The 26,532-nt window shown below is 53.3% G+C and overlaps 1 protein-coding gene across 8 annotated transcripts in view; it reads left to right on the top strand.

Annotated features, from left to right (window-relative positions):
• The window catches only part of LRSAM1 (leucine rich repeat and sterile alpha motif containing 1), a 28,005-nt gene extending 2,081 nt beyond the window's left edge, over positions 1-25,924 (top strand). For 5 of the 8 annotated variants that reach the window (XM_055720444.1, XM_055720446.1, XM_055720445.1 and 2 more), the window contains 24 exons: positions 2,106-2,289; positions 3,889-3,945; positions 5,568-5,612; positions 6,069-6,146; positions 7,046-7,114; positions 7,831-7,915; positions 9,018-9,139; positions 10,844-10,934; positions 11,713-11,843; positions 12,495-12,524; positions 13,551-13,673; positions 13,762-13,901; positions 14,359-14,403; positions 15,431-15,501; positions 16,261-16,360; positions 17,264-17,351; positions 17,823-17,897; positions 19,510-19,590; positions 21,749-21,844; positions 22,451-22,549; positions 23,284-23,415; positions 23,833-23,914; positions 24,163-24,311; positions 24,795-25,924. In XM_055720444.1, the coding sequence (XP_055576419.1) occupies positions 2,218-2,289; positions 3,889-3,945; positions 5,568-5,612; positions 6,069-6,146; positions 7,046-7,114; positions 7,831-7,915; positions 9,018-9,139; positions 10,844-10,934; positions 11,713-11,843; positions 12,495-12,524; positions 13,551-13,673; positions 13,762-13,901; positions 14,359-14,403; positions 15,431-15,501; positions 16,261-16,360; positions 17,264-17,351; positions 17,823-17,897; positions 19,510-19,590; positions 21,749-21,844; positions 22,451-22,549; positions 23,284-23,415; positions 23,833-23,914; positions 24,163-24,311; positions 24,795-24,920 (2,187 nt within the window). In that variant the 5' untranslated portion in view covers positions 2,106-2,217 and the 3' untranslated portion in view covers positions 24,921-25,924. Of the gene's footprint in view, positions 1-2,105; positions 2,290-3,888; positions 3,946-5,567; positions 5,613-6,068; positions 6,147-7,045; positions 7,115-7,830; positions 7,916-9,017; positions 9,140-10,843; positions 10,935-11,712; positions 11,844-12,494; positions 12,525-13,550; positions 13,674-13,761; positions 13,902-14,358; positions 14,404-15,430; positions 15,502-16,260; positions 16,361-17,263; positions 17,352-17,822; positions 17,898-19,509; positions 19,591-21,748; positions 21,845-22,450; positions 22,550-23,283; positions 23,416-23,832; positions 23,915-24,162; positions 24,312-24,794 lie in introns of those variants that run through there. The other 3 variants (XM_055720449.1, XM_055720448.1, XM_055720450.1) reach the window with 3 other exon arrangements.
• The last annotated feature ends 608 nt before the right edge of the window (positions 25,925-26,532 follow it).

Genomic DNA, 26,532 nt, shown 5'->3' with positions numbered 1-26,532 from the left:
CCCTCTGTGTGTGGTAGCTTGTTCCAGTGGAGTGGTATGACAGTACAGTGAAACAGAACGTCGTTGCCACCTTGTTTCTGGAGTGAAGGGTAGTTGCTTGGATGCATTTAGACTGAAGTTATATTTTGCTTTTACACTAAGGATTTATCTGCATAAAGCTCTGTTTAGTTTCTGGGAGAGATCTGCATGTGCAAGGAACGTCTCCAGCTGTATCCTGTGGGTATGTGCTTTTCAGTGTAGTTTGAGACCAGTTTGTAGATGCAGAGCCGGCAGAGAACCATCTTTTTATGCACATGAGCTTCACTGAGCATAAATTGACTGCATTGCGTAGCTGTGCCATTTACCGGTGAGTGTAGCAGTAAAGTATTAATGCTTTTGTATTGATTTAAAAATTGCTTATTTAAAACAATGTTTAAAAAAGCCATTGCAAAGTGAAACTTCCAGTGCAAGCTTCATAGTGTGTATCTCAATTTGGACTTTTGGCAGCTGTAGCTCCTGCCTGGGTCCACCCTCTTTGCTGTGCAGTGCTGATCATGGCTCCTTAGGTTCCCTGAGTACGCAGGGCTTCTTGCCCAGACAGTTCAAGTCTCCCCTTTTGGGCTCTCTGTTGCACTTCTGCTCCTCTGTCATCTTATGCCAGTCTTACCACCAAGACAGATTCAGTCCTGCCTGCATCAGCTCCCTTTGGGAGCCCTTGTTCACCAGCAGCCCCAGCTCACACACTTTCTGCATTGCCAGTTTTCCCCCTGCTCTTGTGCAGCCTCAGATGAACGCCATTTCCTCCCCGGTCTCTTTTCCCAGCATCCCAGCTGGTCCCCATCTAATTACCAGCTGGTCTCCCCATTTCTTGTCCAGCTTTAGCTTTCTGCCCTTCCCTCAAAGCCTGCCCACATGCTCCCGTGTTCTCCCGTACTCAGTCTGAGTCCTGTTCTAGAGCTGACCCCTCACGCCCCTGCAGTACTGGTTTCTCCAGGCATCTTACTGCCATCCACTCTGGTTACACTTGAATCAGCTGCTGTCTTTGCGTACAGTCAAGTTAAATTAACAGAAAAAACATTCCCTAGCTCTCAGTCTTGTAGTGACCAGAATAACTGTTTTGGGGAAAGCCCAGGATGGAGCACGGCAGTCTGACCTGGAGCCACACAGCCTGGGAGAAGCCCTTCAGTGCCCGGGAGGGCAGATGGCACGCTCCGGCACGTGGCTGGGGCAGCAGCCGTGGCTCTGGTCAGAGCTTTTCTGAAGTTAGGTTCTTTTAGCTTTGCAGGCAGTTATTACACTGTTGAAAATTGGTTTGGCTTTATAAGCCTATTAAAAGTCTGAGTCTAAGCTATTAGGTGTTTAAGCAGATTCTCTTCATCTCGCTGTGAGACTAAAACGGGGAAAGTATTTCTGTGCGGGACTGCTTCTGCCTAGAAAGAAAATTAATCGAGTGCTTGGTTAACTTGAGACAACCCCTAAAGCTGAGAAGCGAAGTTTAGCTTGGGGACCCTGATTCTGGTGCTTGTCTGGGGTCCCTGTGACAACCCGGAGAGTGGCTGGGACAGGCTGTGTGACATGCCAGAGGAGGTTCTGCTGCACTCGGTAATCAACATGTCCCTGGCAAGCAGTTACCTGTATTTTGAACAGTGTTGGGGTCTTGTTTATTCTCACCTGCCTGGAAGGTGGAGGCAGCTGTGTTGCTCTTGGGACTAGGAGTTTTACACATTGCTAGCCTACCTTTATTCTAGAACATTTTACAGTTGCTTGTTGTTTTAAGCGTTGAGTTTGAGTCGTTTGGGGTTTGTCCCTGGTACTTGGTCTCTTGATACAGTTACAGCTTTTTTAGTGCCTGTCCTAGAGCAGACCCTGGGCTTTCCTGAGCGCTCAATAGCCTTCCTCTGTACGGTTCCTGCTTGACTGAATTTATTGTGCCCAAGGATGGCTGAGGCAATCAACCTGCCTCAGAGACACAACAGTGCTGCTGCGGCTCCTGTTAACGCTTCACCACGGAGGTGTGCTGGAATCTCCCTGTGTGATCAAGCCAGAGAAGGGCTTAAACAAAGACAATTGCTGAGACAGTGAATTTTTTTTTTTCTCTTTTTTCCCCTCCCTCCCCCCCTTATTAGAGCACAATTCTGTAGTCCAGGCTCCCCAGCAAACACATATTCCAGGAGCCCTCTGCCTTTATTTATGCTGATCATTTGTGCCACTGAGACGGAGTTATAGTCAAAACTAAAGATGCCGCTCTTCTTCCGTAAGAAGAAACCCAGTGATGATGCTCGGAAGCGCCTTGAATACCAAATGTGCCTGGTAAGCAATGCTGAGGTCTTTTCTGTTCTGTGTCTAGTCCTGGGCGCTGGGTGACTCGGTATGTCCCCTGCGTTACCAGTGATCGAGTTACCTCACCAAGACAGCAGGTTGTCTTCCTAATGTGCATCACAGAATTCCTGCTTTCGCCGTCTCCCTTTGCCCTCCCATCCACAGGTCCCCACTGTGCCACTTCCATCCCCCTCTGCCTCTGTGCTTCCCCGTAATCCTCCCTGCCCGCCTCCTGCCAGCCTGCATGTACGACCCCATCACTCCTTTCCCCTCCACGCCTCTTCACCCTGACAGATCTCCCAGTTTGCTTTTCCTGCCAAGGAACCTGTGACATCCCCTTCCCCATCATACTTGGCTTTCCCTGTGCCCCTCTTGCTTCTCATTATTACTCCTTTTCTTCCTATTGCTCAGAGGATTAACTCGTTGCAGTTTGTTTTCCTGGACTAGGATTTAGCCAGGATCCTCTGGGGCAGATCCTCAGTGGGTGGCTGTCATACCAGTGAGGTCGGCTGAGCTACCTCTCATACAGCAGCCGCAGATTTAAAGCTGGCTTTCTGAAAGCAATCCTCCTTGGAATTTTGCCTGTCCTGTGCTCGGAGCTGTGGCGCAGTGCCGGCGTAGGGGATCTGCTGTGCTCTACCCCAGAGGCACCTGCATTTTACAAGTGACAAAATTATACCTGTTGGATGTCTGTAAGATGTTCTGGAAAGGAAGGCTTTGTTAGGTTACCAATAACGAAAGCACTGTTACCGAATTTGTTCAGTTGGAGGGTTTCTGTTCAGCTCCTGCAGGGCTGGGGAGGGATAGCTTCATCTGCCCGTTCCAGGATTAGTTCTGTATTGCACGTGCTTAGTTTAGGGTCAGGATATCCAGTTCTGAAGATTTAACAGAGGCACTAACACAAGCAGGTTTTATTGCCTCGTGCAGAACCTTTCATTTAAGAAAATAATTCCAGAGCTGCAATGCTGCTCCCAGTGAGGTTTGTCCGTTAGCAAAAAATCATTGCTGTTAGCAGCTGCATTGGATGCTGTTCATCTGAACATGGAAAACTGCTTTGGTACAGAAGCAGCAAGTCCTTACTCCCCCTTACACAGCAGAGCTGGCTCCGTGGGTCCTGTGGAAGCAAAAAGGCGATAGCAGGTTATTTCGGTCGCTGTGTGCAGCTCAGAAGAAGGTTGGGCTGCGGAGTGAGACATGCCGATGGCACAGCAGGCTCTTTACAGGCTAGGATGGCACTGCTGCTGTTCCTGGGAAGTGCCTCTCTGGTGCTTGAATGCCATCATTTCCTTTCCATATCCTTTAAGTTAAAATTGCAGAGTTGGGATGTACTTTGGTTCTTTGTGCAGAAATTCATTTATTGCACCAAAAGGCTTTTTCTGCCTTTTCTGGTTTCGTGGTTGCTTTTTCTTGCTGCAGCTGTAGCAGAACACCCTTTGCTTCTAGCACCATCGCTGAATTACACAGCGGCAGCAGAGAACTGTAATTCCATTTTCTAGGGAGGGGGCAGGTGAGTGGTTTAGTCAATATGCAGCAAGAGATCAGGTATTTCTGCAGGGTATAATTCTCTGGATGCATATCTTCTCTCTCCAGGCAAAAGAAGCTGGTGCTGATGACATTCTTGACATATCCAAATGTGAACTCTCAGAGGTATGTTCCCTACAACTTCCAGTATCACCTCATGGGTCTGATGCCTCTGTCTGCTGCTTGTCACCAGCTGCCAGGTTAATGTCATGTCTGTGAGCCCTGGGGCAGGAGTGGCCTTGGTACCGGTCTGCTGCGTCCCGTGGCTGCCGAGCTCTGCCTTCCAGGGGGGGCTTCTTCCTCTTTTTAGGTGGGAGATTGCCCATCCTACCCGATGCTTCAAAACCGCTTCTGTCCTGGGAATCCTTTTTCATTTAACAAGTTGGGAAGGGCAGAGTGGTCTTATACCCTCCACCAGTACCTCGGTAGCACCCTAGCTGGGGACCTCATGGCTTAATTTTGTTAGTCACGAGGGAATTTGCCAAAGGCTGACTGTTTCTAATCCTAGAGCTACCAAGTCTGCCACCTGTGGTTATTTTTCTGTATAAGTGAAAATCCCTGTTTCCAGGCTGCTGGTTAAGGATGGAAATCTCACTTCCAGCTTGGCTTCTTTTCTGGCAGCCAACTAAATTAGAAACAAGCTGTCTGATGGCGTGGGAGCAGTTGGTGACGGCTTGCCAGGCGCTCAGAGGAGACACAGCTTTTCATTCTGGCAGCCAGGCAACCCTGTTAAGCAGAAGCCCATTTCTATTTCATTGCAGGTTTTATTCAGTGTCTTACGTTTCTAAAATGTTGGTACCTGCGTAACCTTGTGTCACAGGATGCCTTTGCCTAGCGAGGTGATGGATATCGCGCTTCTGTTTGGGGGGAGATTTGGGACCATCCTGGAGAGGCTACCTGGCTGCTGTGTGGCACACAGTGGCTTTGCTGAGACTTGGGGATGTTTTGTTCAAAGATGAGAAGCCAACAGCATGTTGTGTGTGGGTTTGCAAGCTTTGTGGGACAGCCTGCAAGCCAGTCTGGGTGAAAGGGTGGCAGACGGGGGATGCGCTGAGCCAGCGCCGTTCACAGCCGCAGCTGGTCTTGCATCCCCAGCGGCTCCATTGGGATTGGTACCAGCAAACTCTGCTTTGCTCTTTCTTTTTAGCCTTTGTTGTTTCAAAAATTAAAGTGAGTTTTGTCTTAAAATTAATACTGGACAAGGGTTTGGCTGATGCTGGTTCCGCGCTGTAGAGCAGGTCACGGTGTTCAGCCGTGCCTGGCATGAGCTGAATTTGCTGGCGTCTCCCTTTTCTGACTGCCCCCCTGCCACAGAGCCTGGCATGTGCCGAGACGCGCAGGGCTGCCTGTGGCTCACCTTTCCCATTTAGCCCGCTGCGGCGTGTTTGCTGAGGCTGCAAAACCAGAGAATACATTTGTGTGATGACTAAGGGAAAATACACCTGAACTCCTGAGTCATCTGCACCCTGGATATTAAATCATGCAAGACTTGAACTTCTGCCTAAACCTCAGCCTGTTCTGTGCTATGCACAACACTGGAGCATGGAAAGCCATTGCAAGCTGTTTAAATGGAAGCTAACTGGGAAGTAATGGTATCCTGGGCCAAAACTGGGGGCTGGTGATTTTAAGTATCACTTGCATTATTCATTAAAGTTAGTTATTCACGCTGTATGGGTGGGTACTGTAGAAGTGCTTACAAAGATAGTGCCTTGAGAAGCCTGACGTGACTATTTTTAAATTGGTTTTAGGTTCCTTACGGGGCCTTTGCAACTTGTAAAGTCTTGCAAAAAAAGGTAATGTTGTAATCAGAAATTATTAGATAATTCTATTATTAAGCTTCAGTATTGTAGTTGTGTTGGAAGTGACTGCATGTGGTTGTTTATATGTTGCTTGTTGGTTTGTAATGAATTTGGCCACTTGTACAATGCTACACAGAGAGCAGTTTGGGGAGGACTAATCCTGTCTGTGTGCTTTAGAGCTAACTTCTCTCATGAAAGATGACAGATGACTTTTCTTGCTTGGCCTATTTAATGATATATCACATGTAAGCAACTAGGCTCTTGTTAACAAGCAAACGTGTTAAAAGTTTGACCTGCTATGAAAATCCATTTACTATTTTAATACATCATGTGATACTGAATAACCTATTGAGCTCTTATACAGCTCCTGCAATTAAATCTCAACAATGTGCTTGTTCTAGACAGCAGTGTCTCATGTGTTCCTGTTTCAATGGGATTTTTCCTTCTCAGGTGCTGATTATTCACACAAATAATCTGACATCTTTAGTTCCAAAGTCCTGCAGCCTCTCAAGTCTCATAACTGTGAAGGTAATTGTGATTCTTAACAGTTAACCTGTAGCCTATTTTTCTTGCATTCTAGCTGCATGAAAACACACTATCCCAAGTAAATCCCTTCTGTCTATCTTCACCAAGAATCAGTAATGCCTGCCTTTCCTAGGTTTACCTCTCAGGCAGACAGATAGCGGTCACTGAGCAGTTTGTATAAAATCATAATCAGTTCCAGGATTCGTTTATCCTCTTCGTAATCACACATTTCCCCCCTCGGCAGCCTCGCACAGGGTGGTCGGTCAGGGCTGGGTGTGTTACGGGGTAGGTCCATCCCTCTTCTGCACTGGTGGGTCATTTGAATGTGAGCGGCCCTGGTGATGGGTGACCCCGTGCGATGGGGCTGTGTCGCCGTACCTGCCATATAAATTCTGAGGGCTTTCGGCTCCACCACCCGCATGCTGTGGGTCCACAGGAGGCAGAGTCATTCCAGCAGCTCACTTCTCCCCATGGAGGGAGGTCTCCAGGTGTAGTCCTGCCCTCTCCCTGTGCCAGCACCAGTGTTGGAGCAGTTCAGCTTCCATGGAGCTGTTCAGCTCACTGATCCTGCAGAAAATGTCTTTTTCTGCCAGGCTGGCTCCATGGAGAGGGTTTACCCAGTTGGCTCATTGGGTTTTGTGGAACAGCTCCCTTGGTGTCACTGCTCTCCCTTGGGTCACTGCTCTCCCTAGTCTTTTGCTTGTTTATTGATGTATAGAGGTTTGAGTTTTCAAAAGCCTTACAAGAATTATGCAGCTACGTCTCCTCAAAAACTTAAGCCGCTTTTCAAAGCCCCACTGGAAGGGAAGTAATTTTCCTTTGCTAGATAATTCATGACCTTTCATTCTTGCACCGTGACTTCTTTTCCCAACCTGGTGTGGTGAAATCATCTACTCTTCCAGGTTCTAGACCTGCATGACAACCAGCTGGCATCACTTCCTGCTGATATCGGCCAGCTGACATCTCTGCAGGTAAAAGATCTGCAGCTGCATCCCAAGTGTCCATAAAGGGCCTGTTACAGGGCAGCAAGACTATGGGGTTACTGCTAGTTTTTTATAATCATAAATTAAATGGTGGTGCTGGTATTGTCAGATCGATGTTATTGAGTGTTGCTGTTGGACTGGCTTGTTGGAGGGGGAGAGCAGGGAGGAGGAGGGTGGGTGTGCTGAATTCTGTCATCCCAGCGTAGTACAAGGGCTGCCAGTGCAAGCAGCTCGCACTGCCAAGGAGGTGCTACGAGCAGGTGGAGCTGGAGCTTCCAGTCCCATCGATTGCCTGGAATATTCAGGTTGTACCATTCTCCCTGCTGTGATTATGTTGAGAACTCAGTGCAGCGTGCCACAGTGCACTCTGAGGGTCCCCTCTGCTTCTGGGGCAGCTTTGGGTTCAGCTGCCGCTCCGCCGTGGGAGCTGGAGTTGGGGGGTGCTGCCCTGGAGGGGAGGATGCTCGGCTTCCCAGTTCCTGCCTCTGCGTTCAGCACCTGCTGCAGCTGTTGGTTGTGGATAGGGTTTCTCACCTACTAGACGTACCCTGTATCCAGGGCTTCTGGAATTTTTATTTTTTTTAACCCAGAAAGTTTTGTCTAAACCCAGTTTGTCTTTCTGGAAGTAGTCCCGACAACATAGATGTGTGGAAGGCGTGAGACTTGTATAAATATCTTGAATATCTTTTCTGTTAATACTTTAGGTCCTAAACCTTGAAAGGAATCATTTAAAATGTCTTCCACAATCTATAGGAGACCTTGCCCAGCTCCAGATGCTCAATGTGAAAGGTATGGCACATGTTTCTTGTGGGTGCTGTGGGCAAAGCACCATTTATTATCTGGGTCGTATTGAGCTGCATTAGTAATTGTTCCTTTCCACCGAGGCAAGCACCGAATGGTTTACACTGAGTGCTAAGGAAGAACACAAGAATAGTTGGCAAGGCAGGAGAAATCATATAAGCAGCAAGCATGTCAGACCTGCCCCCTCTGATGCTTTCATTCAGCCCATTGCCTTTTCTCAAGGGACAGTGGTCAGGTTATCGTGGCTGGTCCCAGCAGCTGAAAGCTCAGTGCTGTCCCTGCACCTGGGGGGCACCGAGAGTGCTGGGGGCTTGTCCCCCTCTGGAAAATTATTTAGATCAACCTAAGAAATCTGTCTGTGCAGATTCAAGTGTAAGAAGAACAGTAGTTTTGGCAGAAGCAGCTCACTAAAGCAAGCAGAGCTGTCCGTCTGGATAAACTGAATTCCAGTTAAGTCTACTGACGCCTGGAGCTCGGTCCTGTGAGCCTGTGTAGCCCCGCCAGTTGTGCACAGCCCTAACACAAAGGTCACGACTGTACCTCTTTTCAAGACTCCTGGGCATCTTCCAGATATGCAGTGCCATAAATCTGGGAGAAAAAGAGACTTTGTTACAGGGAGCTGAAACAGGGAGGGAAACTGAGGGCGAGGAATCTGAAGTGCAGCTCAGCTCACGGCTGCATCAGCAGCACCTGGCTCTGACCCCGAGCTGTGCAGTCCCACACTCAGGCCCCTTTCTCCCATCTCTGGTACTTCCAACAAAGAGAAGAAGACTCTATGTTGCACATATTCTCCTGATAAAGAGCACTGATGCAGCCCACAGCAGTAAGCTCAGCTGAGAAGGTCATTTGGGCACGAGGAGCTGCTGCTGGACCTGTGCATGGGCTGTGTGCACGTGGACCTTGCTGCCCGTTTGCCTTGGTGGGCAATGGCAGCCTTTGGAGTCCTCGTGTGACCCTGGACAGCCCCGTCCCTGTAGCAGAATGTAGGAAATGAGCCACACGTGTGATGATGGTTTGGTGTTCCAGCAGATGAGCTTGCAGAGCCCTGCTTTGGAGGGGTTAGGTAGCACTAACTGGCTGCTCTCTCTAGGTAACAAGCTGAAGGACCTGCCCGCTGCCGTGAGTGGTTTGCGGAGCCTGCGCACGCTGGACGTCAGCGAGAACGAGCTTCAGGAGCTGCCGCGGGTGCTGGCTCACGTCCGCACGCTGGAGGTGCGCAGCCAGCCAGCCACCCCTGGCTCCCCTTGGCGGGCTGTTCGCTGCTGCGGGCTGCCTCCCTTCCTGCATGCTCAATATGATCCTAAATTTCGCATAGAAAGTGAATTTTTAGGGTTTGCGCAGGACCCCCTGTCGGGGATTGTAACAAAGCTGTACGCGGCTCATGGTGTCCAAAGTAGCTTTTGCGTACCCGTGCTGCTTTGGGCTTTTCTGATCACTTTTTGCCATGGTTTTCTCATGAAAAAAGCAACACACAGGGAGTGAACCTCCAGGTGTTGCTGCCAGGGCTGTCTGAGAGCACAGACCGTGCCCGTGGGCTCCGGTCGGCTCAGCCGCTTCCCACCCAGGCTGATTCTAAATGAGCGGTGGGATATTTCCCACGAGGATTTTTTGCCTCTGTTGCCGTGACAGATCTGTGACTCATTGTCAGCCTCCAGGGGTTTCTGGCTCCCCGGAGTGCATGTCCAAAATGGGACAAGCATCGAGATTTTTATGGATGTGTCACCTGCCTGCCAAACTCATCGGTGCTAAACGGTGCAAACGTCAGACACGGGGGCTGACTCAGCCACCAGCACGGAGGATGCAGATAAATGCTTCTCCGTCCTGAACACCAAACCTTGGGCTTCTTTTGCGGTCAGTCTCGGAGATCAGGGCTCTGTGCAGCTTGCTCCCCTGTGCTTGGTAAAGTGGTTCCTTTCCTGGCCTTCCTGCTCTGCCCTTCCCTACAAGAGGCAACATTGGGTCCTTTTGGTGGTCACGGTAAGACAAACCAGCAAGTGCTCCTTCCACTCGTTCTTTGTGGTACTCCTCCCTGTGCCCTTCGCATCGCCATCCCTTCCACGCATCATGCGTAACGGCGCCAGCACATTGAAATGTAGTGGAATAATGGAAATAAAATGGAAAATTTCTGTAGTTGGGACATGCTGTGCCCTCTTGTACTTAAACACAAAGTAGATTGTTGGAAGAAGGGTTCACCGGAGTCAAGAAGACGCTCAATATGAGTTATGCATCTTGCTCAACTTTATTAGTTTCTAACGCTACTTATATAGAACCGATACACATGCGTATTCGTAAAGCAGAAATATAATTGGTTAGTAGTCTCTAAACGCGCGCGGTTCTCACACCCCTAATTATCATGACTAAAATAAGCATTCTATCCATGTAGCTAATTGTGTTGCTGTGCTTCAGCCTTGTAGTTTGTTACTCCCTGTTTTCCCATACCGGTCCCTATCTTTCTTGGCCCTGCACCTGCTTTCCCAGCAGCTGTAGCTTGTTACAGCCACGACCTGTTGGCACAGCATAATGACTTGGTCTCAGGATTCAAGAATAGCTCAAGGCTACCTTTCTTGTTAACTTCCGCACAGCAACTTCAGTACAATTCTGATTACAGGCCTATTCTAATACTGGGCCTGGATTGTGCAGATCTTTAAGGCCATGCTTCTGCAGCCATTCTTCTACAGTAGATGTGTCTGCCTGGGGGGGATGTTTCAAAGGTCCCAAATAAGGGACCACAAAGTCACCTCTGAAAGCTGTCAAACGCCCAGCAGAAAGTCAATACAATCTCATGTTTGTGTCAGGATTTAGGGTAGCATGAAGCGATATCACTCCGTAAGTGAAATCCTGGGGAGCTGCAAGGATAGCTCAGTTGGACTCTGGGCCATCAGAATAACCTGGAGCTCTGTGTGTTCTCTCTTGGAGACGCTGACCCTGGATGCCTCTTCCATGACGTACCCACCACCTGACATTTGCAGTGCCGGTACAGAGTCCATTCAGCGGTTCCTCTGCAAAGGTAAGCACGAGGAGCCTGTGGGTGGTAGTGAGAACCTGGGGGACCACGCTGTGCTCCCACCAGGTGCTGTGGCACGTTCCAAGTTTGCACTTACAAAGGACAAACATCAGATCGGCTCTGCCTGGGGTGGTCCCTAGCGCTCTGCACATGTGGCAGGCTGCTCAGGGGGTCAGGTATTTTCTCCAGCAGGAGGATTAGGCGTTGTCCGGGTATGGATGCCTTGGGACAAAGACTCAGGAGTCACTCGAGGTCCCTTCTATCCTCTTTTTCTACGAGGAAGAGCCTGGGGCTTGCAGACTGATAGGTTACTAAGAGAGATATAACCAGATGGAAAACTCAGAGGACAAAGATAACGTACTGTGGATTTCAAATGCTGTATTTAATACAGACGGGAAGGTTTGGCAGAGGTTTCACGCAGGAGAAGCACCTTGCCAGATGTTGGGCTAATCCCTGAAATAAAAGGATGCTCAGAACTTCCTGTAGCACGAGCGGGAGCGTTTGCAGCCCTGCAGAAGTTGGCACGTCTGTGCCCACGTGAAGGAAGCATGTCTCCCTGAGCACAGGGTAATTCTGATCGTCCTCCTGGTGGGCTTGGGGCAGCACTATCTCCTCTTGGAGCTCCTTGCCTGAGCTGGAGGAGCTCTGGTGGGCACCCATCTGCCCGCAGGGCGAGGGGGCACAGCCGGCAGCGCTCCTCCACACCAGCCAGCCTTCAGCCATGCTGCCAGGGAGGTCTTTAAGCACCAAATGTTCTTGTTTTGTGTCTGGTACCTTCCAGAGTGTGGAATTGCCTACTACCCTCCCTCGCAGTATCTGCTCCCTGCCCCAGGGAGTGATGGAGGAGGAACGTCGGTGGATGGGATGGACAGGGCAGTGCAGAAATACCTGGAGGAGGAGAGTGAGTGGCAGGTGAGGCTGCACCGCCTGTGAAGTTGTACGAGAGGGGTTTGGATTTGTCTCTCGACTCTTATCAATGGATCTTACAGCACTTGGGGCAGTCACCTTCCCTCCCACCCCGGGATGTGTCTTTTGGGATCAAGAGAGCATCGGTGCTCAGAACCAGGCATAGCACGGTGGGCATGGGTGGCTCATCTCCTTCCTGGGCGTTAGGGATGGTGTTACTGCTGCGGGCTGCTGGAAGACACACCACAAAGCACTGTCCCATCCTGGAAAGCAACGATGCAGTCCAGGGACAGGGTGACAGTGTGATGTGGTGTGACATGGTAACGCCAGTATTTTTGGGGGGACAGCAAACTGCAGAAGAACCTTGTGATTCCCAGCCAAGTGCTAGACATGTTCAGCCCTACATGGGAAAGGTGAGGTTGGGCATTAGTTAGGATAAGCTGTGCTCATTCCTGTGCTGTTTGGCAAGTAGAGAGTAAATTTCTTTGTCCCTCGAGAAGCATGAATGGCCGGACTTGGTGCCTGTGTTAATCTTCTTGTGTCTTTGGCTGATGTCTTTACTCAGTTAGAGGAAGATATAATGTGGGCTAATAATATGTAAAAAAAAAAAATACTGCCTCTGGGAGTAAATGTCTGCTGATATTGCTTATTTTTCAGAACAAATTCTTGGATTATGAGAAGAGGAAGGTAAGGATGAACACCTGCAAATGCTTTCTCTGCACTGTAGGTCCGCCTCAATTTCTTGTTTTCCATCCCTTTATCTGTTTTTTCAGCCAAGGCTGAATACTTTGAGAACTGAATTCTTGCAGAAAAACCCCCAAAGCCACTCAGTCCTCCTGCAGGAGACAGTGAGAGCGTGGGGGAATCTGTGACTGACTCACCTGACGAGCCGCACTTCGAGTGAGCGGTTCCAGTTTAAATCGCTCTGTGTTTGCAGAGTTGGAGCCGGGGGCTTTCACACCAGGCGGCTTTTTTTCTTGCCTCTCCGTGCTGAAAGCTCGGCTGGTTTTTCACGTAAGGCGGGCAGATGTGTGAGCAGTCCGTGCACACAGTGCTCAGTCTGTCCCTGTCCCACACTCCAGCCCCTCCGTGACTGCTCCCTTGGCTCTCTGGCTCCCAGAGCTACTGCTCCAGCTCTCTCCTAGCATTCCTTCTTTCTGTCGTCCGCTCCCCTCACCTGGCTGCGTTTTCAGTTTTACTTTTTTCATTTCACTGCTCGGTGTCTCTTCCCTCGTGCAAGGCTCACTTGGAGACAAGCAGAAGCTCCCGTCCTGTGGTTGACTCTGCCTTTGGCTGGAGCTGCTCGGAGCTGGCTGCTGCCTTCACCCTTGTCCTCAGCCAGGGGTGTCCCTTGGCCCCCCGGGAGGGGACACAGCTTCCCGCTGGGCTTTCCGCCGGGTGTTCGCACGGGCTGTTGCAGTTGTAGGGGCTGATGCCCAAGGACTTTGGCTTCGTGACTGTGAAATGAGCGGTGGGGAGTTTGCAGACTCATAAAGAGAGCAGCAGCTTCTTCTTCACAATTTTGGGGTTCCTAAGGAAAGAAGGTTTCCACCCCCTAGCCAAGCCTCCTGTTTGCCATTGGGCTTGCTTTCTCCTCAGGAGGGTTACTCTGCCTTGTTTTACATTTTTGCTAGAATTTGTTCTTGTTTGGGAAGGAGCGGAGCCAGCAGCCTGTTGATCTCTGGCATTCATCTTTCTTCTTACTCCTCTCAGGAAAAAAAAATGCAGGAGAAGCTGGAGTTTGAGCGGCGCCTGAACATGGGGCAAAGAGAACACGCGCTGCTCGTTCAGCAGATCAACAGCCAGAAGGATGAGATGCTGCAGACCGTGAGAGAGGTGGGTCTCCTCTGGACCGGTCCCGTATGAGATGCTGCCTTTCCTCAGCTGACCGCTGTCTCCCTGGTTCTCTCTTGCTCTGGCTTAGGACCAGCTGCGGCTGGAGGAGGGTCTGACAAAGCACCAGCGCTGTCTGGAGGAGGAGCGCCTGAAGCTGTTGCAGCAGCTGAAGCAAGCGGAGCAGGGCATTGCCAGCCGTATCCAGAAGCTGCTAGAGGACAACCAGAGGTAGGGTCCCAGGGTGTCTTGCAATGATCCCTGCCCCTTGGAGGCTCGTGCTATTTTATCCCGTTCTGAGCAGTTCGTTTTGCCCTTTCCCAGTGTTACGGAGCTGGTCAGGATAGATGTCTCTAGGAGGTCCCTTAGCTGTTGAATTCCCAATGTCCCATTTCAAGGAAGTGGGATTTGATCATGCAACCTTAAAAAACTGTGTTTCACACATAAGTGTGCTGTTGGAGTTTTGCAGTGCTGTGGAAAAAATGTGAATTACTCATGGAAGGTACATATTTGAAGGTGCCACAGCTGGATCTGCTGGCTCTCCTGCCGGGCCGGTGCTGACGCGAGGTCACCAGCCTTCTAAAGCTGCTGCTGGTGCACGAGAAGCAAAGCCTTGTCCTGCCCACTGTGGGAGCAGGAGGTTGCCCTGCTCAGCTTATTGAAAACCTCTTCTTTTATCTTTTCTTAGGCAAAAACAAAGTTCAGACATTCTGAAATCCTTGGAGAATGAGAGGTGAGTCTCCCTGAAATGAGCTCTTGTAGAAAAGGGGCGAGAAGCTGGAAGGAGGGCTGGGACCTCCTGTTCAGAGCCACCAGTCTGAATCCACCTTAAGTCAGGGGAGGTTCATCTCATCCCTGCAGCTGGTTCTGGTCGGTGTCAGAGGCAGGACACCGGGCTAGATGTGTCTGGTCTTACCCAGTCTGGCAAACCCAACAGGACGGTGATTTTACCTCTTGTTCATCTCTGCATGGTCCTGGCTGAGGAGTCTGGCAACAAAACCCTGTGTCCCACTGCCGAGGACCAACAGACCAACTACATCTGTTGGGAAGCAAGGCATTTATGAACACGGTCCAGTAATTTGTACATTTTGGAGGAATACACTGAGAGCAATGCTGCCGTTCAGCCAACACTCTGCGCTGGCTTTGCCACCAAAAGGGGTTGTCCCCTCTCTCCCCTGCCTATATGCTGCCCCCTCCCTTCAGCCCACTGTGCTGTGGCTCAGTAAATGGGATGGGGACACTGACCTGGCTGGAAATAATCCCTTTGCATGTCAGAGAGTTTTCCAGCCACACCAGTTCCTGGTCTGTTAGGTGGCGTTGTGTGTGTTTGTGCCGGGATGAGGGCAGGGGAGGTAGGAATGGAGGCCAGGTGGCTGCTGTCAGTGGCACTGCTCAGGTAGGTCAGCTTTACAGTGCTCATCAAGCTTCAGGAGGAAGGAAAGCAAAAACAGGGACAGACGCCGTGTTTGCTGAGAGTGTATACATGTTGCATAGATGTGTTTCTCAGAAGGATCAGCTTTCCAGTCGAAGAAGTAATTGTCTCCATGATTTTCAGCAAAATTGTTGTTGTCTCCCATAGACTTAGAGGTTCCTTACCAAGGAAGCACTGAGACTTTTGTGCTGCTGGGATGCACGTGGCTTTCCGAGCAGGTGGCGGGGTGGATCTGCCCAGCCTCTAGGCTCTGAGCTGGGTGAGCAGGAGAGAAGGGAGAGGGTGCTTGTTCAAAGGAGCGGCTGAATTGTTCTTGGTTGTTTGGCAGAATAAGGATGGAACAGCTGATGGCAATAACACAGGAGGAGACAGAGCATCTACGCAGAAGGGAAGTGGCCGGTAAGTCCAGACAACTCTTTGGGGTGGTCAGGTGCAAGCAAAGACCCGGTTCCCCTGGAGATGTGCTGAATCAGTGACAGCCACACGGGAGGTGCTTTGTCAGGCACACGTTCTTGGCGCGTTCCTTGGTGCGGTGGAGCAGAGCGGCAGGGGGTAGCGCTGCATGTGTCCCACAGCTGACCCACCTCCAGCTGACTGCTGCTTCTCCTTGAGGTGCAAGCTGTGCTCCCTGTGAAGCTACAGCATCACACACGGTGTTTGTGAGGCTGGGTGTAAGCACACAAAGTGCTTTGTACTTCAGAGGTACCAAACAGACGTTAGCTGGTGGGGTTTGTGAGACGGTGGGGGGGGGAATGGTGCTGGGGAGCCTTTTCTGCCCGTGGTGACCATGAACAGATCTACTGGGGTCTCAAGGGAGATGGTGGGTGTGTTGCCACTGCGAGGACGGATTACTCACAGGGGGACAGGCAGAGCTGCACCCGTCTGAGGATGGGTAAGCAGGAACCGGGCTCCTCTGAGCACTGGAGAGATGCAAGCCCAGGCAGAGTGGAGTTTGCTCAGGTAATTCCACTATAAGTTGTTACGGTTCTTGCAGCTGAGTGAATCTGCTCTGAAATAAGGAAATGGACAAAGCAGGGTCGGGCTGGAAATGAGGGAGAAGGCACTGTTAGTTGCAAGTGCTTGTAGCAGTGGTGGCACATGGGTGCCTCTTCTAGACACCCACTTCTGGTGCAGACTGACGGCCCTTCTGTCTCCCAGCTGCCATGCAACAAATGCTGGCCGAGAGCTACAAGAACAAGCTCATCCAAATGACCTACGAGTCTCGTCGGCAAGACCTGGTCAACCAGGCGTGCTCCAGGTATGGTGGGAGGTGTCTGGGGCTGGTGGCACTGTTGTAAAGTCCCTTTTTTTCCAGCAGTTCCCAGTGTAATTCCCATAGATACACCCAGGAACTCCTGCAGCTGCTGGAATGCGGCTGTGTAAGAGCAGGTGACCACACAATTCAAAGAAACCATCAAACTTGATTCAGTGAACTGCCTTCTGGCCACAAGAATATGCATGTTAATCACACTTTGGATGAACTATCACTTTTTTAAGCTCTTTATTTTACTTTGAACATTCTGCTAAATATGGAGGATGAAATTAGACTGGTCTTCCCGTTGTGTTAGCCAGTTCAGTATCAAACTCTAGCACAGAATTCCTTTCCTCACCTCCTAGGGTTGTCTCAAGGGTGCTGTTTGTATCTAAGTAGGACTTACTGCATTGCTATAGGTACAGAGAGCGTTCTGGCTTGCTCTGTTTACAACAAGGTGGGAAACTATAATCTGGCATTGAACAGAAACAGCCTTGCGTGCCTGTGAGCTGCCCGACAGCGGGCAGCCAAGGTCCTGCCTGCGTGTGCGGGCAAGGTATGGCCACGTTGGCTGGATCTCCTCCATCAGCACGCCCTTCCCGGCGCAGAGTACCAACCACGAGTTCTCACCACCTGAGCAGCTTGCTGAGGCTTGTCTGGACTTCAGGCTGTGCACGTGCAGCCAGCGGTGCTTCTGCTCTGGCTTGGTCTGTGGGGCAGGTTTGGTTTGGCTGTGGGGAAGGAGGTGTTAAATCTGTCAGGCTTCAGCTGCGCAGCACCATGGCCCTCGGCCCTTGTTCGGTAACCAATGTCTCCATTCCTGGATTCTCTGTTGCCTGTTTTCCCTCTTGTTTGCACCAAGAGTCTCAGACCCAGCAGTAACTCCATGGCAAATCCATCTTCTTGCAGCCTAGCAGAGATGGATCAGAAGTTCCAGCAAATCCTGGCTTGGCAACAGCTGGATCAGAACAAAGCTGTCAGCCAGATCTTGCAGCAGGTAGGCAAGGGAGCCAAAGGCTGTCGGGGGGATCGAGGGAAAGCGACTGCACGCAAAAGCGGGATCAAGAGTGGATCACAGGAGCAATGGTGGTTGGGCTGGGCTGCGTGCGAAAGTTATTTTAATGCTGTGTGCTGAACTGTGAGAGTCTCTGGTAGAGATGAACCTGAGGGCTCTGCAGCGCATTTTCAGAAGCGCTGGGCAGCCGTGCCCTGTTGCACAGCCTGGGTGCTCAGTGCTGCTGAAAACCAGAGCGGAGTTCATGCAAAGCGTTCAAAATGCGTGTTTGAAGGACATGAGTATAACTCTTGTGTCTGTCTGTAAAGTGGGTTTTATCTTTTGGGGCTCCGGGATGTAATCATGATGCTGTTGCAAGCACTGTTCATGAGCTGCTGCAAGGGCGCAGAGTTGCTGAGCCCTTTTGCAGCTGCATCAACAACCCCACTACGCAGGATTTTGCCTGTCCCTTAGATTGAGATGCAGAAAGCTGCCTTCGAAGCTCTCCAAGTGAAGAAGGATCTTATGCACAGGCAGATCAGGAACCAGGTGAGTCAGAGGAAAGAGCAACTAGCTACTCAGCTCATACCGCCGCTCGGTGAGACACTTCCGAGGAAGATCGAGGTGCTGTGAGCGTAGAGCAGAGCTGGTGTATGGCTAAGAGCTCTGCAACCAAGCGTTGAGCCGTGCCAGTTAAACCACAGTCTCCCAGCTCCATAGGAGGGTGTGTGGATGCAGGTTTTAGGTTCGTGGAAGCAATGGAATTGCCATTGCTTCAATCTTCTCAGCGCTAATGGGGATGAAGTGCTGGAGAGTGGTCACTAGAGGACAGACCGGCATTGTCTCTGTGGGGGTGATGGGCAAGCACAAGGGCAGTTTCCTTCAGGCTGTGTACTTAGCAGGGCTGCTGTTTCCCCTTGAGTCCGCTGCATCTCCATCCAGCACATCAGAACTGCACCTTGAGCCATAAGTTCGCCTTTTCTTTCCCATGCTCAGCCTGCCTCTGAGCTCCATTCTGCAGAAGGCACAATGCGATAGTTGGGGCGGGGGAGCAAGAGCTGATGCAGAAAGTCATAGTGGATGGTGCCCAAAGATGGGAAAGTAGCAATGGTTGGTGCCCAAGGATGGGAAAATGGTGGTGGCTGGTACCCGAGGATGGGAAGGTGGTGGTGGCTGGTACCCGAGGATGGGGAAGGTGGTGGTGGCTGATGCACAAAGATGGGTGGCTTGTTTCTGGCACAGTGCTCCAGAATCTTCCCTCTCCTGATCTGAAACTACCAGAAAGATCTCAGTTCAGGAGTTGGTGGATAAGCTTAAGGGGTTGGATCTACTGAGTCACCCAGTGACTAGTCTCTCCTAGAAGCCTGTGGATTGTGCATGGAGAACCCAGGAGATAAGCCTAACGACTCTCCATTGCTTGAGTTCGCTTGCACTTGCTCTGTAAGCAAAGAGTGGTTGTTCCACGATACCATGGCTGGACCTTTTATGGGTGAAATCCAGCCCACCCCAGCAGCACCCTGCAGGGCAGCGAAGGGGCAGGAGCCCTGGGTGCCACCTGCTGCAGAGCCCTGGTGTTGGCAGGAATTTCGTGGTTGGGGGCACACATTAAGCAGCGTGGCCTGGGGATGGTGGATGGCCTGGGAATGGTGGGTGGCCTGGCAGATATGTGAGCTGGGCTCTCATTTTGGCTTTGCTGTGGGATATCGGGCAACTCACTTCACCTCTCTGTGTCTCAGTTGCCCCACCTGAAAGAGCATGTATCATTATGGGATTTGCTGGAGCATCTAGGAACCAGGACCCTTCCCCAGTTCATCTGCAGTTTGAGCAGCAGTGCCGGGAGGACTTTGACAATCAGTTGCTGCCTTCCAGAGTGGCTACAAAAGGCCAGGCTGAACAAACTGGCTGCAGTGTGCTTCTAGACTTGAACAGAAGGTGCTTAGAGTAGAGAGACAATTAGAGAGCAGGGGACACAGCTCCTCAAGCTAAAGACGAAGAGCAGCCCTAAGAGCGTGCATCATGGCAGGGCATCAGCAGGTTCCCCAGGCTTCTGGGCAGCTCTGCAGTGCCATCCCTCCCAGGGCAGCGGTTAGACCTCTATTTAAAAGAGCATAAACTAAAGTCTTTTCAAATGTCAGTAAAAAATGTTTCATCTTCTGTTTAGATTAAATTAATAGAAACAGAGTTATTGCAGCTGACACAGCTGGAGTTAAAGAGGCAAGAACTGGACACAGAGACGCTGCAGGTATGTAGGGCGCTGGGGCTGCCCCGCCACCCTCTCTCTGCTCTGGGATCGCAAAAGCTCCACTTGCTTCTTTTGCTCCTTGCAGTTTCCAGACGGTTTTATGATTAGTCAGAAGGGTACTTGCCCGCAGGACACCACAAAACCCTCTTTGTTGTTGTAACGTGGGAACGTTGCTGCTGCTCCTAAACATCCCGATGCATTTTCAGGGGAGAGACAAACCAGCCAGCCCTGGTAGCAATGGGCAGTTCCAGGTTTACTGGGTGGGGAAGGATTTTGTGATCCAGTTGTTGGCATCGCATGTCTTCTTGCCTTTCTGTGTTGCGTTTTATTTTTAAATACCCGCCAGTGATGGCTGTCAGCTCTCCCCCTTCATTTCTAAGCCTTGACTCCCAGGCTGCGCTGCCCCACCATCCCACCGTTCAACAGGCTGATTTCATCCGCAGTCACACATGGAGGAACGTCGAGCTTGGCTTAAGCAGCTTGGCTTTAACTTTTGTTGTTACGCCTTTGCATCAGCTGTTTTCTTGTGTGTGCTGTTTGCCAGGTTAGGTCACCTGTTTAGTCAGGCTGGAATCGGTAGCAAACAGCGCGTACTTTCCGAGAGCAGCGCACGCAGCAGGCTGGTAAGCGTTGATTTACAACAGGGTTGCCTCCGAGCCCTGCGCTGGACACGTTGAAGTGTCAGCTTTGGGTTATGCTACCTCAGCTCTGCAGCTCCTCTGTACAGCGCTGCCGTGTTGGTGGGGACCACCCAACGTTCCTGCAGGGACGGCCAAGGAACCCCAGGCAGATGTAGTTCACGTGGCACTGGACTTGGGTGGTTCCAGTTAGTGAGCAGCACAGGAGCTCCAGGGCAGGGCAGAAACCCAGGCTCAGCCCTGGTACCCACCTGCAGCCCAGCAGGCAGCACAGTACATTTGCAGCTTCATCACTGGATGCTAAGAAACCAGGGATCCACATCTTCATCCACCTGCAGCCCACGGGCTCCCTGCGGGGGCTGTGGCAGTGCCCACGCAGCGCTTTGGCAGAAGCTTTTCTGCAGTTGTGCCTCATCCCTCCCGTGCCGCAGGCAGCTGCTTCCCCCTGCCCCCCGCCAGGATACAGGTGCCGTAGTAACAAACTTAAAAAATTATTGGAAAGTGGGAACAGCCAAAGACACCCTGCGAAAGGGAGGTGCTTACACAAGTTTCTCGCAGGGTCAGTCGGGGAGAGAGCAATGGTGGCGGGGTGTCCACGGTGTGGGCTCATCTCAAGGGTAGCCAAAGCTGCCTGGGTTTCTTGGCTGGAGCAGCTCCCACGCGTCATTACTTGTCCCTCTCACCTCGGCCGGGGTTCTGATGCTTCCTAGATGAGCTAATGGTGGGCTTTGCCTGTGAGAGACTGTCCTCCTGCTTAAACACCCCGGGTAGGGTCCAGGTGCTGCTCAGGGAAGGTTTCCCCACACTCCTTGAGGAGGTCAGCCTTCTAGCAGCATCCTTATCCCTTTTTTTCCATGGACATCTGCAGTCCCTGTGGCTGATGACTGCTGGCTTCTGCTCAGGTAACGGTCCTCCCAGCTGCTATGAGCAAGCTGGGACAGGACCACGCAGAGATGCCACAGGTCTGACATCCCTGCGGTTATCAGCCTCCTCATTTCCCAGCGGTGTGGCTGCAGCGATGCCTTACCTTGCCCTGGTACCCGGTGGTGCCTGGTGCGAGACCCCGGTGAGAGCAAGCTGCCCAAAGGCACGGGGAGCTCACTTCTGGCCTCCCCCGCGTGCCTGCAGGCTTCTAGACCTCCTGTCAGGTGGTCCTTAGTTGGGGAGGGGGGCTGCGAACACTTGTAGTGCCACCGCCTGAACTGATGGAGTGATGCAGAGCTGCTGCAGCCAGCGCGGTCTGGGGGTGCCCGGGGTGTGCTGGGGGGGGGGGGCAGGTAGGGGATAATGGCAGAAACGGGTTCGGCTGGGGTCTGCCATGCCAGCTACTGGGGGGATCCCAGCTACTGGGGGGCTCCAGGCTGTCTGCTCGGCTGGGCTGAGTGCCTGTGGAGCCCAGAGCTTCCCCCTCTGATGTGAGCATTTTGGGTACGGTAAGTGCTTTGCTGGACGTGGGGGCAGGGTGGTTGCTGGCAGCCGGGTGGTGCGGGGATGGGGGTGCCAGAGTCCTTCCCTTGCAGGGGGTGATCGCAGAGCAACGGCAAGCGCTTGGCTACCTGCTGCAGCAGCTGCTCAAAGAAAAGAAGCAAAGGGAAGAAGAACTGCGACAGATACTGGTAATGGAGGCTTCTCACTGGGTGCTGTAGATGAGAAAGCACTGGGCTGACTGCGGGGAGAGTCTGGTGGTCCGCAGGGGCATAAAGGGGAGCAGAGGAAGGCTTGGAGTTGTGTCCAGCTCCAGAGACTTAATTTAACTTCAGAAAGTGCTAATGAGAGCTCTTGGGGACGCAGTTAGTGGCACTCGCCGCTGCAGCATGAGGCACCATCGCCATCAGTCTTCCCCGTCAGAAGAGTTGTAGGGGGATGAACGCAATCCCGCCTCGGTCCTGCGTGTGGGCTTGTCATCCCAGAGACCTGCAGGAGCCTGAGCTTCAGGAGACCAGGCTCCAGCATCTGGGGCAATGTGAGCGGAGGGGCTGCACAGCCCTAGGCTGGCTGGGGGGGAGGGGGCGTCAGGGTGGGGCCAGCCCGCAGAAGGTCAGAAATGCCTGCCTGGCCGTAGGTGTGCCTGTCGAGCGCTCTGAGCTGGCCCTCCGCAGGGTTTCCCCCCTACACGTCCGACTGGAGCATCCCTAAATACCGCTTGCGACGTTGCCTCGGGCTGTTGAAGGAACGCTTGCGACGTTGCCTCGGGCTGTTGAAGGAACGAGTTTCTTTTTCAGCTGGAAATGGAGGCAAAGAGCGAAACCAAACAGGAGAACTACTGGCTGATCCAGTACCAGCGCCTGCTGAACCAGAAGCCACTCTCCCTGAAACTCCAGGTCGCTGCCGCAGTTGATGCTTTCACCGTCGCTCTGCTTCGCTCTGCAGTTGGGGGGAGTGCGGGCAGCCCTGCCTGGGCCCGCCGGCGCAGCTAAGGCAGGGAGTGGGGGGGGGCACAGACCCCTCGCGCAGGGTGACAAGCCGGGGCAGCCCCCGGGGTGCAGTGAAGCCATCGTGGCACCCAGCGGCCCCCCTGTTGTTCCTGTGCAGTGGAGGTTGTGGGGAGCTGCCATCCCACCATCACGCTGCTCGGCAGGAGCAAAGGACTCCACGTGCCTTCCAGGCAGGGCTTTTTGTTCCAGCTAAATGCCCAAACGCCTCTGCCTGGCTCCGCAAATTCCCCTGCAAATCCCCCCGAGTGCAGCAGCTCCTGTCGTTCCTGCCCCGACGTCCTGAGCTGGGACTCTGCTGCTAAAATACTCACGGGGGTGGCCCAGGGATGGAGCTGGGCTCTGCCCGTGCTGCAGCTCCAGTTTGCAAAGCAGGTGCTCTTGCAGACATCGGCTGCCAAAACACGGTCTGTTCCATCCTTCCCAAAACACAGCATTTGGAATTGTGCTCGTAGAATTGTTGCTCCTGCTGCTGGGCTTTCGGGCTGTAGTGTCTTCAGGGGTGCAGAACTCTCCGGAGCGGGGCAGAGGGCAGGAATGAGCACGGTGCCCGCTCTTGCTGCTGCCTGTCCCTGTGCCTTTCCCCGAGAGCGAAGTCTGGGAGCTCACTTTGTGTTTTGCAGGAGGAGGGCTTGGAGCGGCAGCTGGTGAACCTTTTAATTGAGCTGTCTGCTGAACAGTACGTGCCAGTCTTTGCACACCATCGAATATCCTTGCAAGCACTCAGCACCATGACTGCCGGTGACCTGGAAAAGGTACGAGACAGCAGATAAACAGTGCAGGGCGACACCGGCTGAACGTGCCCTTGCTCCGAGCTGGGCTGTGCCCGTGGCGGGGCTGGCAGGAGGGAGTGTTGGTGCTCCTGGTGTGTCACCCCCCAGCAAGGAGAGGTGCCACTGCTGCTCTGTGCCCCGTCCCAGCCAGCAGCAGCTCTCCCAGGGCGCTTGCAGGGTGAGCTGTAGCTTGGCTTTGGCCTTCGGCATCCTGCAAATGCTCTTTGTAGTAGAAATGGCACCAGGGCAATCCCCTTACCTGGCTTTGATGCCTGATGGAGGTGCTTCCCTTGGCATGGCCAGGTCCTGCCAGCGAGGCCCAAGAGTTTGCAGTGTCCCCTGCGGGACACGAGTCCCCTTTCCCCTCCGGGAGCTAACAGCTCTCCCCTTGCACCACAGATCGGCGTGACGGAGGCTGGCCTGCAGCGTGCCATCCTCAAGCGAGCTCAGGAGGTCCTGGCTGTGGCCAGGACAATCCCAGGTACCACTAGTTCTTCTCTGCCTGGTCTCTGACGTATTTTACACTCGCAGCAGGTACCTGAGCCTTGCGTCGGGAGATACGCAGGGCCAGGCTGCGCTGTCAAGCTGCTCCCAATATATGTAAAAAAATACGACTTTCTGATGTAACGGAGCCCAAGCGCCTACCTGCTTGTAGCCATCCCCTGCATGGTGGGTGGGCGGGAGCTGAACGGCTCTCCTGGTGCTCAGACCTCCTGCTTGTGGTTGCAGAGCTGCTGAGGACAGTGAGCGAGGAGGTCCCTGCCGCCCCGGAGCCCAGCGCTCCCTTCGAGGAGCTGCTGAGCCCTGTGGTCCCGACGGCTCCACCGCTGCAGTGGGATGAGAAGAAGTCAGAGTGCGTTGTCTGCATGGAGCAGGAGGTGAGACCCTAGCACCAGTGCAGTGCTGGAGCAGGGGGTGGGGTGAGGGCAGCATCCAGCACGTCCCCCCGTATCCGTACCCCCAGCCTGGCCCTGGGCCGTGCCTGGGTGCTCATCCCTCCAGCTCCCCAGCACAGCCTGGCTCAGGCATGAAAGCAGAGAAGGAGGCAGGGCTCCTCATGGGCTTGGGAAGGACCTTGCCGAGCTCCTGAGCCCGTCTGTGCTCGCAGCAGCTGTGGGGAGCATTCGCAGGGCTGTCCTGCCCTCGGGCCCTTTGCGCTCACTGTCTGTGCAGCGCAGCCCCTCACATGCGCCCAGCCCCATGCCTGGGGACGGAGATGGGGGTGCAGGGTCTGCCTCCCGTGCGGTGACACCCCCTGGCTGATCCCCATCTCCTCCAGCCTGGTTTCCTCCCACGTGGTGCTGGGATGAGCGTTCTGGGACAGCAACAGCCTCTGTGCCCTCTCCTGTCTCTTCCCCCAGACCCAGATGATTTTCCTGCCCTGCGGCCACGTCTGCTGCTGCCAGACCTGCTGCGAGCAGCTGCGCACTTGCCCCCTGTGCCGCAAGGACATCGCCCAGCGCATCCGCATCTTCCACAGCGGCTAGGCAGGGTGGCGGGAGGTGAGGCTGCCCGGCACTGCCTCCGGCACCCCTGCCCGGACCCACGGCCCTGTTTACTCCGTGTCAGTATTAAGCAGACACTCGCCCAGCATGACCAGCACTGCCCTCCCCGTGCACGGCCCCCAGCTGGCTGCACCCAGGGGTCTCAGCAGCCGCCGTGTTCCCCGATGGCTTCTCAGCCTCTGCCTTGGGTTCCTTCTTCATCTGCGTCCTCCCCTCCTGCCTGCCCGCCCAGCATCCCTTTGCCTGGGGGCACTGGGTGATGGAACTGGGGGCACCCATGGCCCCTCCTCTCTGGCTCATGTATTTGCCTTCAGAAACAGCCCTGGCTCAGCAGGGACACGGTCGGTGCCGTCTCTGAAGCCGCTGTGACCTCGCAGCTCCTGCGCTGTGGCCAGGGCACTGCTGCGCTCCTGCGCTGTTGCCCAGAGCTGGGTGACTCTCCTGCGGGAGGATTCAGCTGGGGCGTGTGATGCTGTGGAGTGCTGATGGTGCCTTGACCCTTGGTCATGCCAGAGGCCTGGGGCTTCTGCTCTGGCGACCCCTGGCAGTGTGTTAGGGGCTGCAGCCACGGGCAGCGGGTGCCAGAGCAGAGCAAGGAGCTCCCCCACCCCTCATTTGTGCTCCTGTGGTAGGGGAAAGTCTGCAACGGCCCCAGCTCCAGGACTCAGGGTGGGGGGATCCAGCGTGGCCGGAGGAGCCCGGTGCCATCCCTCATCCCAAAAAACACGTGTTGGGAGCAGAAAACCTTGCTGCCGCCCAACAGCCTGCACGAGTCCGGCACTGAGCGGGTGGGCTGGGGCTGTGCCCAGTGCAGCTCTGCATTGCCTCTGTGTATTGGCGTGCAGGTAGTTCTCCATCATCATTAATAAGTAACGAGCCCAGTCTTGTCTTTTTGTCTCTTGACCTTGAAGTATAAAATGCATAAGCCGGGTTCCACCGCAGCCCTTCCCCCGGGAGAAGCTATTAAAAGCAGCTGGTTTCTGCTGGTGTTTTTTTGCTGCCTTCTTCCTTCTGGAGGGGGAGGACGCTTGAAAGCCAGGGGCTCCAGAGCAGTGGCAGAGCCGCCACGTGCCTGGCTGTCCCGGTGTCACCTCCTCCTCCTCTCCCACGTCAAACCAGGAAGAATTTGAGGATCTTGGACTCCTGCGAGGATGTTGCTCGCTGCAGAACAGCTCTGGGGACATCCAGGCAGCGGGAGACCTTGGACCTTCCACTGGGCTCACCTCACATGTGGCCATGACTGTGCAGAGCATCCCTGCGGGGCACGTGGTGGCCTCAGGGAGGTGGCCAGTGCAGTGCTGTGTGCCGCCAGCAGTCCTGTGATATGTGCGGCAGCGGCAGAGCCAGGCCTGGATCTGTGTGGCCCTGGCTGAGCCCTTTGGGGAGAGCCGCTGGGGACATTTCCCTGCTGCAGCCTCTGCCTCCACGTTGAGGTACTGCTGCGCATTGGAGCCAGCAGGTCCCATCCAGGGACTTGCCGGGTGCTTGGGTGGGGACCTGGCAAGGGGGACACACACAAAGCAGCTGGTGGTTGGGGTGCAGCAAGGGGAGCCCTGGAAAAGACGCGCAGATGAGGGCAGGAAGGGTCTAGGAG

This window comes from Falco cherrug, chromosome 9 (assembly GCF_023634085.1).
Source record: "Falco cherrug isolate bFalChe1 chromosome 9, bFalChe1.pri, whole genome shotgun sequence".
Lineage (NCBI taxonomy): Eukaryota > Metazoa > Chordata > Aves > Falconiformes > Falconidae > Falco > Falco cherrug.
The sequence above is the reverse complement of the archived record's forward strand: the minus strand, read 5'-3'. Positions and strand labels throughout refer to the sequence as shown.